The sequence below is a fragment of the Pristis pectinata genome, chromosome 17, assembly GCF_009764475.1.
Source record: "Pristis pectinata isolate sPriPec2 chromosome 17, sPriPec2.1.pri, whole genome shotgun sequence".
NCBI lineage: Eukaryota > Metazoa > Chordata > Chondrichthyes > Rhinopristiformes > Pristidae > Pristis > Pristis pectinata.
The window spans coordinates 43,832,960-43,847,672 of record NC_067421.1 but is presented as its reverse complement, the minus strand read 5'-3'; the positions used below and the strand labels follow the sequence as shown (position 1 = coordinate 43,847,672).

Below are 14,713 nucleotides of genomic sequence, written 5' to 3'. Positions count from 1 at the left end.
TTCTGTCACCTGACCTGCCTGGTTCCCTAATAGGAGATCAAGTATTGCATTCTCTCTCATTGGTACCTCTATATATTGATCTAGAAAACTTTCCTAACACATTTGACAATTCCAAGCCATCCAAGCTTTCGTAGTGGTGGGAGTCCAGTCAATATGTGGAAAGTTAAAATCCCCTACTATTACAAACTTTCTGTTTCTTACATTGGTCTGCTATCGTCCCTACAGATTTGTCCCTTCCATTCTCTCTGACTATTGGGCAGTCTATAATACAACCCTATTAGTGTGGCCACACCTTTCCTGTTCCTCAGCTCCACCCATATGGCCTCTGTAGACGAGCCCTCCGGCCTGTCCTGTCTACGCACAGCTGTGATCTGTTCCCTGACCAGTAATGCCACTCCTCCCCCTTTCATCCCTCCCCCTCTATCACGTCTGAACAACGGAAGCCCGGAACATGAAGCTGCCAGTCCTGCCCCTCCTGCAACCATGTCTCACTAATAGCAATAACATCGTAATCCCACGTGCCAATCCACGCCCTAAGCTTATCCGCTTTACCTACAATACTCCTTGCATTGAAATAGATGCACCTGAGAACATTACTATCATGTACAAACCTTTGATTTCTCTCCATACCTGCAGACCTCGCATGATCATTTTCCTCCTCACTTTCTTCTCTAACACTCTGGTTCCCCTTCCCCTGCAAATCTAGTTTAAACCCACCGGAGCAGCACTAGCAAACCTACCCGCAAGTTTGTTAGTCCCCTTCCAGTTCAGGTGTAAACCGTCCCTTTGGAACAGATCCCACCTTCCCTGGAACAAAGCCCAATTATCCAGAAACCTGAAGCCCTCTCTCCTGCACCAAATCCTTAGCCACGTATTTAGCTGCATGATCCTCCTATTTCTAGCCTCACTAGCACGTGGCACTGGTAGCAATCCTGAGATTGCAACCTTGGAGGTCCTGTCTTTTAACTTTGCACCTAATTCCCTAAACTCTCTTTGCAGGACCTCCTCCTTCTTCCTATCCATGTCATTGGTCCCAACATGGACCACGACATCTGGCTGCTCACCCTCCCTCCTGAGAATATCAAGAACTTGATCTGAGATATCATGGACCCTGGCACCAGAGAGGCAACAGACCATCCGGGATTCTCGATCTCTCCCACAGAATCTCCTATCTGTCCCCCTAACTATTGAATCCCCTATCACTACTGCTCTCCTCTTTACCCTCCCTCCTATCTGAGATGAGGGTCCCGCCTCGGTGCCAGAGATTTGACCACTACAACTTGTCCCTGGTAGGTCGTCCCCACCAGCAGTATCCAGAACGGTATACTTATTGTTGATGGGAATAGCCACAGGGGTGCACTGCTCCTTCTGTCTAATCCCCTTCCCTTTCCTAACAGTCACCCAGCTACCTGCCTCCTAACTTATAGGTGTAACTATCTTCCTGAAACTCCTATCTATGTCTGCCTCTACCTCCCGAATGATCCAAAGTTCATCAAGCTCCAGCTCCAGTTCCCTAACACTGACCAAAATCTTTCAACCAGCTTCTTTGGTTTCTGTTCAGTAACTAATCCTTCATCTGCAACAGCATATTACTCTCGATGCTACGAACTTCTCTTTTATGTGACGTTTTATGGAAGGTCCTCTGAAAGTTCTACCACTTCAAATGGTTTGACCTTATTGGAAATACAGGAGACTGCAGATGCTGTAATCTGGAGCAACAAACAAACTGCTTGACAAACTCAGTGGGTGCGGGGATGATGCAGGATCTCAACCTGAAACGTCGACCATCCCTCTGCCTCCATAGATGCCGCCCAACCTGCTGAGTTCCTCCAGCAGTTTGTTTTTTTTGAGCTTATCTATTTTATAACCTTATTTTATAACCTCAAGAATTCCTACTTAGTTTTCTGACCTTTGTCCAAACCACCATTATTACCTTCAACATTATGAGCTTCATAAAATGATGTTGACTCCCTCTATCCTAAGTGACGAGTTTTCTAAATGATGTGTTAGCACATCCTTGCAAATGGATTCCAGCAGTTTCACAACAGCTGGTGAAAGACTAGCTGGCTTTAGTTCCTATTTTCCCTTTTTCATGATTTTTGAGAATAGATTTGTTGCATTTATTATCTTGCAATCCTTTTCAAAATCTAGTGAATTCTAGAAGATCAGCACAATTGTATCCATCTCTGCAATCACCTCTGTTAGAATCACTGGATGTAGCTCCAGGGGATTTTACAGCTCTTAGTCCAGTTAATTTCTTCATTACTTTCATCTTTCCTCCTTTGTTATTAAATTTCTCACTTTCATGAGACCCTTAGTTTTCCCAGTGTATCTGCCAAGTTATATGAGGTTTCTATGATGTCTGTACCATTTTCTTATTCCTTACTTTAATTTCTCTGCCTCTGAGGAACTTTCAGATACCTCCCAGTAGTCTGTAGTATTTCTTGATTTATCACAGTTTAGGAACAAGCTATTCACATTTTGAATAGTCCCATGAGTAAAAATAGTTCAGCACTTGAATATGTAATGCCCAATGAAATGTAAACTCCTGGAGAGTGCAGAGCCCAGCTGATAGATGACTTTTAATTATTCCAATTACTGTTAAAACATTGATTATTTTTTTCTCCTCTCTTTGCTAGCCAAACGAAATACTTTGCTAACATCATTGTCTGCTAAGTCAAGTCCCAAGCGCTGTCCTAAAGAAAACCTATCCCCTGGATTTAATCACCTCCTTGGCAAAGAAGAAAACACAGTGACAAGGTAATTAATGCTGTCATAAAGTCATGGAGTTGTACAGCAAGGAAAAAGGCCCTTTGGCCCATGCGTGTCCATGCTGACCAAGATATCTATTCAAGCTAATCTCATTTCCCAGCACTTGGCCCATATCCCTCCAAACCTTTGCTATCCATGTACCTCTCTAAATGTCTTCTAAATGTTATAATTGTACCCAACCTTACCACTCTCATTGGCAGCTTGTTCTATTTACCCACCACCCTCTTTGTGGGAAAACTTGCCCCTGAAGTTTTTCTCTTCTCACCTTATCCTGGGAAAAAGGCTGTGACCATCCACCTTATCTATGCCCCTCACGATTTTATACCTCCTTCGTGCAAAGGAAAACAGTTCCACCCTATCCAATCTCTCAATATAACTCAAGCCCTCGAGTTTAGATAACGTTCCTGTGAATCTTTTCTGCACACTCTCGCTTAATCACATCCTCCGTATAGTGTGATGACCGGAACTGCACATGATGCTCCAGGTGCGGCCTCACCAACGTCTTGTACAATTGTAACATGATGTCCTGGCTCCTATACTCAATCCCTTGGCTCATGAAGGCAAGCATACTATACACGTTCTTCACCACCCTGTCTATCTGTGTCGCCACTTTCTCGGAACTCTGTATTTGTACCCCAAGGACTTGCTGTTTGATAACACTCCCCAGGGCTCTGCCGTTCACTGTTTGAGTCCTGCCCTAGTTTAACTTCCCAAAATACCACACTTCACAATTGTCTGAGTTAAATTCCATCACCACTTCCTTGCCCACTTTCCCACCTGATCTAGATTCTGTTGCAAGGAGGAACTACTTTTCCCAGAGAGTAGTGAATCTTTGGAATTCTCTGCCCAGGGAAGCAGTAGAGGCTACCTCATTAAATATATTTAAGGCACAGTTAGATAGATTTTTGCATAGTAGGGGAGTTATGGGGAAAAGGCAGGTAGGTGGATCTGAGTCCACGGCCAGATCAGCCGTGATCTTATTGAATGGCGCAGCAGGCTCGATGGGCCGGATGGCCTCCTGCTCCTATTTCTTATGTAACTTTACACAATCTTCTTCACTGTCCCACTATACACCAGTTTTGCATTACCACCCTCTGCCTCCTAGTTGTAGAGTAATACAGTGCAGAAACAGGCCCGTCAGTTCACCTTGCCCATGCTGCCCATCAAGTAACCATCTACACTAATCCCACTTACCAGCACTTGGTCTGTAGCCTTCTATGTCTTGGCCTTAGACCACCTCTAATCCTTTTACTTCATACATCTCTATGCTTCGTGGTTTTGGATATCTCTGCTAGGAAAAAATGTTTCTCCCTATCCACCCTATCTATGCCTTTCATAACTTTGTTATACCTCTATCAGGTCCCCCCTCAGCCCCCTATGCTCCAAGGAAAACAAACCCAACCTATTCAGTCTCTCCTCAGAACGGAAACATGCTATCCCAGGCAACATCCTGGTAAATTCTCGGCACCCTGTCATGGAAATAAATTAGGGTTCTGAACAGCAAGAGTTTTTATATAAAAGTGATTATGGAATCTTCTTCAAGAAATCATTTTATTTTTAGGTTTGATGTCAACTTGGATGAAGTCGACTTTGCAGATTCAGACCTCTCCTGCAGTTCAAGCCCAAGAAAGAGACTTCAGTTCTTTCCACTGGAAAATACAGAACGTAAATATACGTAACATAGAGTCATAGAGTTGTACGGCATAGAAACAGACTCTTCGGCCCATCGTGTCTATGCCAGACATCATGCCTATCTATACTAATCCCACATGCCTGCATTAATTCCATTCCTCTCTATGCTCTGCTCATTCAAGTACCTATCCACATGCCTCAAATGTTGTTACTGTTCCTGCCTCCACCACTGTAACATGACATCCCAACTCTTGCACTCAAAGCCTTGGCTGATGAAGCCAGGCATGCCATATGCCATCTTTGCCACCCCGTCTAGCTGTGTTGCCACTTGTAGGGAACTATGTATTTGTACCCTTGGGTCTCTCTGTTCAACAACACTCCCCAGGGATCTGCCATTCACTGTGTGTGTCCTGCCCTGGTCCTGTCCAAAACGCATCACCTTGCACTTGTCCGAGTTAAATTCCATTTGCCATTCCTTTGCCCACTTTCCCAGTTGATCTAGATCCTGCTTAACCTTAGACAACCTTCTTCACCAGCAATTTTGGTGTAATCAGCAAACTTACTAATCATCACCTACATTCTCATCCAAATCATTAATATTCATGCCAAACAACAGAGGACCCAACACTGATCCCTGCGGCACACCACTGGTCGCAGGCCTCCAATCTGAAAAACAGTCTTCCACTACCACCCTCTGCCTTCCACCACCAGGCCAATTTTGTATCTAATTAGGAAATCTTTGGGAATTTTTTGAAATAGCAATTTGGAGATAATTAATTTCTCATCTGATAACATGAAACTTTTTTTTTGCAGCAAGGCAAAATTCAAGGTATCACGTTGACAAGTTTCAACATGCATTGCACACCGATTCTGTACTAAATGCAGTTAAGCTAGGGTCTATCACTAGTCGACCAGCCTGGGAAGACAAGACAACAACTTCTCAAAAAGAGAAAAAAAGTCCCCCGTTACAAACTCCCTATGAGACTGAGCTGACATTTAAAGCAAGGATGGAGGCTTTGGGAGAAACAGAGAAACTCTTTGATGCGCTTACACAAGAAAAGCAACAGGTAATGAAGCAACCAGCAACTCATGCCAATGTTGAGGTCCGGTTTAATTAAAATCTTTGTTTGAGAGTAATTATATCCTTTACCACAGATTTGGGATTTAGTAAAGCACCTCTGCAATTGGGTATGGACCAGTCCCCTATCAGGTATTTGAAAAAAAATGTTTTATTAGTTTTACATGCAGTTGATTTTACAAATATTGTCCTTTAAGCCAACAAGCTCTTGAGATTCATTAAAATACAGCCAGTGCAAATTGTAGCACCTGAACCGCAGTATTTCAGCACAAGTGGAATATTAACTAAATGAGGTTTTTTTTTGCTGTGTGGGTTTTGCTGCAAGGCCTCAGTGGTGTGTATTGGATTGATATGTGGCTTTTATTCTGCTCAGCTGAAATACTGATCGGCAGAAAGACTTTTACTGGGAAAAAAAACTGCAAAGCAAAGTTGATCTATTAAAGGGATGTTGGTTATTGTGATCTAGTTTTTTTTGCAATTTAATGTTAGATGGTGTGATAAGTGTTCAAAAACACTGTGAATGATATGGATATGTAGTGCTCATTGCCCCCGTGTGGATTCATTTATTTTCTTTGTTGAATCATAACCTAAACCTTGGGTCCCTCATCTGATGCTGACCATAGAGTACCCATATATGTGAATCCATTTTTTCAGCTCTTGGCTCATAGCCTTCTATGTCTTGATGATTCGTGTTCATATAGATATTTGTGAGAGAATCTTCATTCACCACCCCCTCAAGCAGTGAGTTTCAGATTCCAATCACTTCCTCAGATGCCCTTAAACTTGTGCCCTGTGGCTTTAAACACCTCTGCTGGGGAAAAGTTTCTTGCTACCCAAATAATCTAAGCCCTTCATAACTTTGTATACCTCAGCCAGGTAGCTGCCTTGACCTCCTCTGCTCTGAGGAAAACAAACCCTGCCTGTCCAGTCTCTCCTCATAACTGAAATGTTCCACCCCAGGCAACTTCCTGGTGTATCTAAAATTAAAACAGAAAATTCTGGAAATGCTCAGCAGGTTAGACCACATCCATGGGAAGTGGAACAGTCAACATTTCAGGTCGAAGACCCTTCGTCAGAACTGGGAAGGAGACAAGAGAAGCTCACTAAGCTGCAGGGAAGGTGGGAGAGGGGAATGTCTGATAGGGTAAAATCAGGGTGACTATGGAGCTGTCAAATGATTGTGAATGAAGAAAGATCTAACAATTGGAATACTGTATAATGTGGGAAAGTGTGAAGTTGTCCATTTTGACAGGTAATGTGAAAAAGGAAGCCTATTGTCTAAATGGTGAGAGATTGCAGAGCTCCGAGATGCAGAGGGATTTGGGAGTCCTCAAGGCGAGTATACAGGTAGAGCATTAAATAGAAACGCTAACAGAATGATGTTACTTATTGCTAGAGGAATTAAATATAAAAGTAGGGAAGTTGTGCTTCAATTGGTGGGACCACATCAGAGATACTGTGTTCAATACTTAGTTAAGGAAGGATGTTAAATGTACTGGAAGCAGTCCAGATAAAGATTTCCTACTGATAGCTATAAGGATAGGTTGGACAAACCAGGGTTGTATCTGCTGAAACTTACAAGAAAGAAAGATGACTTGATTGAAACCTACAGGATCTTGAGGAGTCTTGACAAGATGAGGTTGAGAAGATGTCTCCACTTCTGGGGTCACTGTTTAAAAATAATGGGTTGCCCAATTAAGATTTAGATGAGACAAATTTTTTCTCTCAGATGGTTGTGATTGTTTGGAATTTTGTTTTGCAAAGGGTGGCTGCAGTGGTATCTTTGAATCTGTTTAAGGTGGAGCTTGGTAGATTCCTGATAAGCAAGGGAGTGAAAGGTTACCATGGGTAGATCAAATCAGTTATAATCTTTTTAAATTTCATATGATCTCTCTGCTCTTGCTCTGTATCCTGGCCAATAAAGGCAAGTGTCCAGAATGTCGCCTTAACCACTTTATCTACCTGTGCACCTGCTGTTGGGAATCTGAAAATGCATCCCTTTGTACCTTTACACTTATCATATATTCCCTTGCCTTATCTGCCCTCCCCAGTTGCCTCTCTAGACTGAACTCAATTTTCCACTCTGTACCCTGTTAGAGTTCACCAATATCTTCTTGCAGCTGGAACTCATTGTTTGACCATCAGCCACACTGCCAGTTTTGGTGTCATTGTCAAATAATGGCCTGTAATTTATTAATATATATTGTAAAAAGTACTAAGCCCTTTCAAACCTTATTGCACACAGTCACCAATATCCCTGTTGGCCAACACCTTTTGGCTTTCTTGTACAGACCTATTTTTAATGCAACTTGATGTTTTCTCTTGGATGCCACATTTGTTTACAATCTGCTACGTGGGGCTATGTCAAATATTTCTAAAAACAATGCTGTCAATATCTAATGCTGTATCGTCATGAACAAATTTATGCTGATTGTCCTTGATTAACTCACATTGTCTTTGAATGCTGACTTATACTATCCCTTAGAATTTTTTTACAATAATTTGCTCTCCATTGATATTAAGGTTACTTGGTATTAATCCTTTCTCCTTTTCTTAAAAAAAATTAATGTCATGTTAGCTGTTTCCCAGGCCTTCAGCACCTTGCTTGTAGCCAAGGAGTATTGAAAACTGATGGTCAATGAAAAGAGAGTCTAACCCTTAACCTTGATATTCAATGGCATTGCTATCATTGAGCACCCCACCATCAATACTTCTGGGATTAACCATTGACCAGAAACTCATCTGGACCAGTCTACCATGGCTACACAAGCAGGTCAGAGGCTGGGGATCTGGTGGGGTGAACGATGCTTCCTAAAACCCCAAGGACTTCCCACCATCCACAAAGCAATCTTTAAAAATGTGATGGAATACTCTCCATTCACCTGGATGACTGCAGCACTAACAACTGTCAAGAAACTTGACATCATCCAGGACAGATAAGTCTGCTTGATTGGTGCCGCATCTACCACACTGAAAAACATCCATTTCCTCCACACAGTGGCTGCAGCGTGTATCATCTGCAAAATGCACTACAGTTACTTGACAGCACCACCCAAACCTTGAATCTCTACCACCAAGAAGGACAAGGGCAGTATCACCATGCAGATTTGCCCTCTAAGTTTCATGGCATCCTGATTTACTGTTCCTCAGTCGTCTCCAGGTCTAAATCCCGGAACTCACTTCCCAAGCACTTGGGAGCACCTTCACCAGAAGGATTGTAGTGGTTAAAGAAAGCTGCTCACCACCACCTTCTCCAGGAGAATTAGGGATGTGCAGTAAAACCTAGCCTTTCCTGCACATCCCTAATGACAGGCAATGACATGCAAATCATAAACATGTATGTATACATAAAAGAAGGGATCTATTGACAAGGTTAGATGGAAAAATGGTGGGGGGGAGACTCTCTTGGTGTTTAAACACCAACATACACCTATTGGGGAGAATGGCCCATTTTTCTGCTGTGGTTACTGCAATAATTTGCAATAGTATCAGCAAATATGGATCAGCTATAATAAATTAACATAAAAAGGTGGAAATCAAACTGTCTTAAGGGAGTGACTGACCACTAAACCTGTGGAAATACCTGCAGGCAGTTCCATATTCTTTTGGACACTATTCTGAAGGTTATCATAGAATCATAGAAAGTACAGCACAATATAGGCCCTTTGGCCCACAATGTTGTGCCGACCTTTAAACCTCACCTAAAAACTATCTAACCCCTTCCCCCCTACACATCTATTTTAAATTCCTCCATTTGCTTATCCAGCAATCTCTTGAATTTGACCAATGTACCTGTCTCCACTACCGCCCCAGGCAGTGCATTCCATGAACTTCCCACCCACTACTTTAAAGCCATGCCCTCTTATATTGAGCATTGGTGCCCTGGGAAAGAGGCACTGGCTGTCCACTCTATCTATTCCTCTTAATATTTTGTACACCTCTATCATGTCTCCTCTCATCCTCCTCCTCTCCAAAGAGTAAAGCCCTAGCTCCCTTAGTCTCTCCTCATAATGCATACTCTCTAAACCAGGCAGCATCCTGGTAAATCTCCTCTGCACCCTTTCCAACGTTTCCATATCCTTCCTATAATGAGGCGACCAGAACTGGACACAGTACTCTAAGTGTGGCCTAACCAGAGTTTTGTAGAACTGCATCATTACCTTGCGGCTCTTAAACTTGATCCCACGACTTATGAATGCTAATATCCCATAAGCTTTCTTAACTACCCTATCCACCTGTGAGGCAACTTTCTTACACATGTGATATTCCTTTCACAGCCTAGTAATGCGAGGGTGGATTATGGGAATGATATTGGTACAAATTTAGGAAAAGTGTTGCCTTGGGTGTTCTGTACATTATCATCTGTTTATCTTTCATAAAAGATTTTTCCAAGTTTGAGCAATGCCTTTTGAAATGGGTTCATGTATATTATGCAGCTCTGAGTTGGTTAGGTTGACATACGGGTGAATGAGTAGAACAAATCTATTGCAATGAGAAAGAGGCAGATTGTGTTGTGAAAAAATAATGACAAAGGATTTTGGCATCTCTGGCATGTTTTACATTTACTTTGAACTTAATTTAGAATCTAATTATTCATTGCAGATTGAAGCTGCATTAAGTCGCATACCTGGTTCAACAGGTAGAATGACTTTACAAGCAAGAGTGGAAAAGGTATGATCTAATCTGCTTTATAGGATGTATATTATAATGTTATAGTTCAATTGATGATGTTTATGACAGTTTTATTTCTGTATTCCTACCGGGAAGAAGACAAACAAATGTTAGAATCATAGACTAATGCAGCACTGTAACAGGCATTCTGACCCAACATGTCCATGCCAACCAAGATGCCCATCCAAGCTAGTCCCATTTGCCTGCATTTGGCCCATATCCCTTTAAACCTTCCCTATCCATGCACCTGTCCAAATGTCTTTTAAATGTTGTTACTGTACCTGCTTTAACCACCTCCTCTGGCAGCTTGTTCCATATACTGACCACCCTCTGGGTGGAAAAAGTTGCCCCTCAGGTTCCTACTAAATCTTTCCCCTCTCACCTTAAACCTATGTCCTCTAGTTTTTGACTCCCTTTCCCTGGGAAAAAGATTGTGTGCATTTACCCTATCTATGCTCCTCATGATTTTATACACCTCCATAAGGTCACCTCTGTGTCCTATGCTCCAAAGAATAAAGCCTGCCCGGGCCCTCGAGTCCTGGCAACATTCTCATAAATTCGCATTCTTTCCTGCTTAATGACTTTTTTTTTACTATAACAGTGGAACCAAAACTGTACACGATACTCTAGGTGCAACCTCACCAATGTATTGTACAAATGCACATAAGATCATCCCAAGTCCTATACTTAATGCCCTGAATGATGAAGGCCAGCGTGCCAAATGCCACCTTCACCACCTTGTCTAACTGTGATGTCACTTTCAGGGAACTATGTACTTGAACTCCTAGGTGCCTCTGTTCTACAACACTCCCCAGGGCCCTAATGTTCACTGTGTAAAGTCCTACCCTGGTTTGACCTCCCAAACTACAACACCTCACATTTATTGGAATTAACCTCCATTTGCCATTCCTTGACCCACTTAGCCAGCTAATCAAGATCTCCTTGTAATTTTTGATAACCTTCTTCAAAGTGTACAATACCACCTATTTTACTGTTATCTACATACTTATCTTGTACATTCTCATCCAAATCATTTATGTAAATGTTGATGAAGTAGAAATTATCTTTCACTATTTAAAATAGTTTAACATTGTTAGTGTGTGTGAGAAGTGATAACACTTCAACAGAAATAATGAATGATAATGCAGGTTAGGTTAAATGGTGCCAAACCATTTTTCTAGAGAAGGCCAGATTGACGATTCAAACCACCTCTGAGGTCCACTCTGGTGTAATATGCTTTAATGATATGTAACCAGATACCAATATTTTCAGTCACTTAATAAATTCTAGCATTTATTTTTTCCATTTAACTGTTTAGTTTCTGTTCAGATTGCTACCCAGCAAACAATAAGGCAACAATGGTTTTCTGTGGCATGCTTGAAATCATTTTTAGGCTTTCATTCATTCAGGAGACTTGATAGCAGCCTGGATCAATAATCCAAATAGCATCTAGTCTCATTTTTTCTTATTTTCTTTCTTAATTCTTGTTCTTAAAGTATTAATTTATTTCCAACAACTTTATTTTTAACTTCTGTCCTCTTAATTTGGTGATTACAATTCTGATTGATGTTAGTTTATTGTGTTATACTCCAAGGTGCAATGAAATTCCTTGTCTCTTTGAAGCTCACAGAGTAAACAGTATACATGGTAATAATATAAAACAATAAGTACAATGACGAGTACAAAACAACAGAATGGTGCAAAGTACAGTGTGCAAACTGAACTGTTGTAAAAAGAAATGCTGAAGAGACAATAACGGAAGAGGTAGAATTAAGGGTTCGAGAATGCAGTAGCACTACTGGGAAGGGGATGTGAAAGAAATGATTGGAGTGGGAAACTTTAGTTATGAGGAAAAATTGAATAGCTGTGGTGATTTGTTTGCAGCACAGAAGGGTGAGGAGAGAATTAATTGAAAATCATAAATTATGACTGTCCTAGTAAAGTATTCTTAGCAGAGAACACTGCTCAGACCAGTCCATCAAGCAAAACCAGCCTCCCTCTATTGACACTGTCTACGCTTCCTGCTGGCCCGGGAAAGCAGCCAACATAGTTCAGGATCAACAAACAACTTGCTGGAGGAACTTAGCAGGCTGAACCACATCTGTGGTGGTGGTGGGGAGATGAGGATGGAGAACATGGAGAGGATGCTTCCGGTAATGGGAGAGTCTAGGACAGCCTCAGAATAGAAGGACGTCCCTTTAGAACGGAGATGAGGTGAAATTTCTTCAGCTAGACAGTGGTGAATCTGTGGAATTCATTGCCACAGATGGCTGTGGAGGCCAAGTCTTTGGGTATATTTAAAGTGGAGGTTGATAGGTTCTTGATTAGTAAGGGTGTCAGATTACTGGAAGAAGGCAGGAGAATGGGGTTGAGAGGGAAAAATAAATCAGCCATGATCGAATGGCGGAGCAGACTTGATGGGCCAAGTGACCTATTTCTGCTCCTATGTTTTGTGGTCTTATGGGCTGAAGTGAATATTTTTTTGCCCAGTACTTTTGTATCTATTTTTTTAACATTTTTTGTGACATTTTCAAAACAATTGTTCATGCAATTTCCAGCTATGTAAAGATTCTTGGGTAAGGATGCAAAAGCCTAGTCTGTAGTTTAAACTATAGTTTAACAATTACAGTAAACTACACTGTCCATTTAGGGGACTGTTTGCAAAAAAAAAAATATTTTCTGGGAGATGTAACTTGGCTGAGGTAATTTGGAAGGCCTAAACCTGCAGGATTCTAGTTACCTGTCCCAGCACATTTGGGGAGAGTTCGTCATCACAAAGCATATTCTGTCCATTTTCTTCCAGTAGGTTTGCATTTATTTAAACTTTATATTGTTCACTTGATACTCATTATTTTGAACTTTTTTGCAGGAAGCTTTAGAAGATCGATTGGAAAAGATCAATCGTGATCTAGGGTCAGTCCGAATGACGCTGAAGCGATTTCATGTGTTACGAACCTCTGCAAATTTGTGAACTGTTTTCAACTTTTGTTTGACCAGATCTTTACTTGCACTAAAATTACATAGTTATGCACAGTTATCACTAACAGAAGGCGGGTTTATTTTGGATCATTTTATGACTAAATGATGGCCTTATAATGTACATCCATGTATTAGAGGTCACACTGTTGTGTATATAAAGTAAGACATTTTGTGCCTTTTTAGGAAATGCAGTCCATATTTCACAATTAGTTTTGTTATTAAAGGTTGGAACCAAAACCCATAAAAGATATATTTTGGTAATGGTCAGAAAGTGTATTATATACATACTTTTGTAAATGATTCAGAGCGTCTAGAAGTGAATACTATTTGTTAAATTTAGATTAAGATGAAAAATGTCTGTCAGAAACTGTTTTGCAGACAAGATATTTGTCAGAAATTTTAATATTTATATTTGAAGTTGAAATTTATGAACTAATTTTTTAAGAAATATCATTAAAATGCAGTATTGAATAAACTAATGGGCCACATTTGTTTGGTTGCAAAAAAAAATTCAATGAAGATACCTTTGAATGACAAGACCCTTATATAGTTTGTTTTTGGTTATAGCAACAAGTTTCATAGATTCCAAAGCAGAAACTTTAACAATCAGTCCTTGGTCAGTGTCTGGGTTTCTTTAACATGGTTAATGATTATATTTAGTTTGGGCAAAACCATTTACAAAATTATAGAAGATCTTAATTGCTCTGTGATGTGAACAGTTTATTAAAAATATAATGCTAATACTGTGATGACTAATCTTTTTGAGCTATAAGAGATGTACTGAGTAATTAAGAGCAACACTTTGCTATATCTTGGCCCACCAAGTCAAGAAAGTTGGTGGATTAAGCAATTAATGGGGATGAAATGAAAAACCAAGTGCTGGAATAACAGGTCAGCCAGTATCTTGCAATTTTTTAGGCTGACCTTTTATCTGAACTGATGAATCAGAAGTAAAACAAATTTTAAACTGTAGAGAAACATGTGAGGGGAAGAAAGAACAAAAGAGAGGTATATTATGTGTGAAACTAGGAGAGAGTGAATGAGATGAAGTGGTGCCAGCTGAAAGAAAATATTAAAGGCTAGTGTGGCAGAGGGGTGGTCTAAAAGGAGGAAATGAATGAAATTTGAATTTATTGGAAGAGAAATTTAAAAAAAAAACTGGAAACAAGATATGTCTGGAATGGCTGATTACCTGGAATTATTAAATTCATTGTTGAGTCTAGAAGGATTTGATGTGCCTAGTGGGAAGACAAGGTGTTGCTTCTCAGTCTCATGTTGAGATTTGTTAGAAGAACATAGGATGCCAAGTACAGTGAGGTCAAAGTAGGAGTGGGATAGAGAACTGAAGTGACAAGCAAATGGAATTCAGGGTCACCCTTGCAAACTGAAGTGATGTACTGCAAAGCAGTTAACCAATCTGTCTTGTGGTCTCCTGTGCATCGAGGAAACCAATCATGAGCACTGAATGCAATAAATGAAATACAAGTAAATCGCTGCATCACTTGGAAAGAACTTTTGGGTACCAGCACTTCAGGAGGTAAAAGGCAGATACTGAATCCCTATTTTACCTTTTGATATTTT

General features: G+C 40.7%; 1 protein-coding gene across 4 annotated transcripts in view; it reads left to right on the top strand.

Moving 5' to 3' along the window:
* LOC127579563 (M-phase phosphoprotein 9-like) overlaps window positions 1-13,771 on the top strand; it is a 111,403-nt gene extending 97,632 nt beyond the window's left edge. For 3 of the 4 annotated variants that reach the window (XM_052032428.1, XM_052032426.1, XM_052032427.1), the window contains exons 17-21: window positions 2,640-2,760; window positions 4,334-4,437; window positions 5,218-5,471; window positions 10,085-10,153; window positions 13,023-13,771. In XM_052032428.1, the coding sequence (XP_051888388.1) occupies window positions 2,640-2,760; window positions 4,334-4,437; window positions 5,218-5,471; window positions 10,085-10,153; window positions 13,023-13,124 (650 nt within the window). In that variant the 3' untranslated portion in view covers window positions 13,125-13,771. Of the gene's footprint in view, window positions 1-2,639; window positions 2,761-4,333; window positions 4,438-5,217; window positions 5,472-6,734; window positions 6,817-10,084; window positions 10,154-13,022 lie in introns of those variants that run through there. The other variant, XM_052032430.1, reaches the window with a different exon arrangement.
* Window positions 13,772-14,713: the final 942 nt, after the last annotated feature.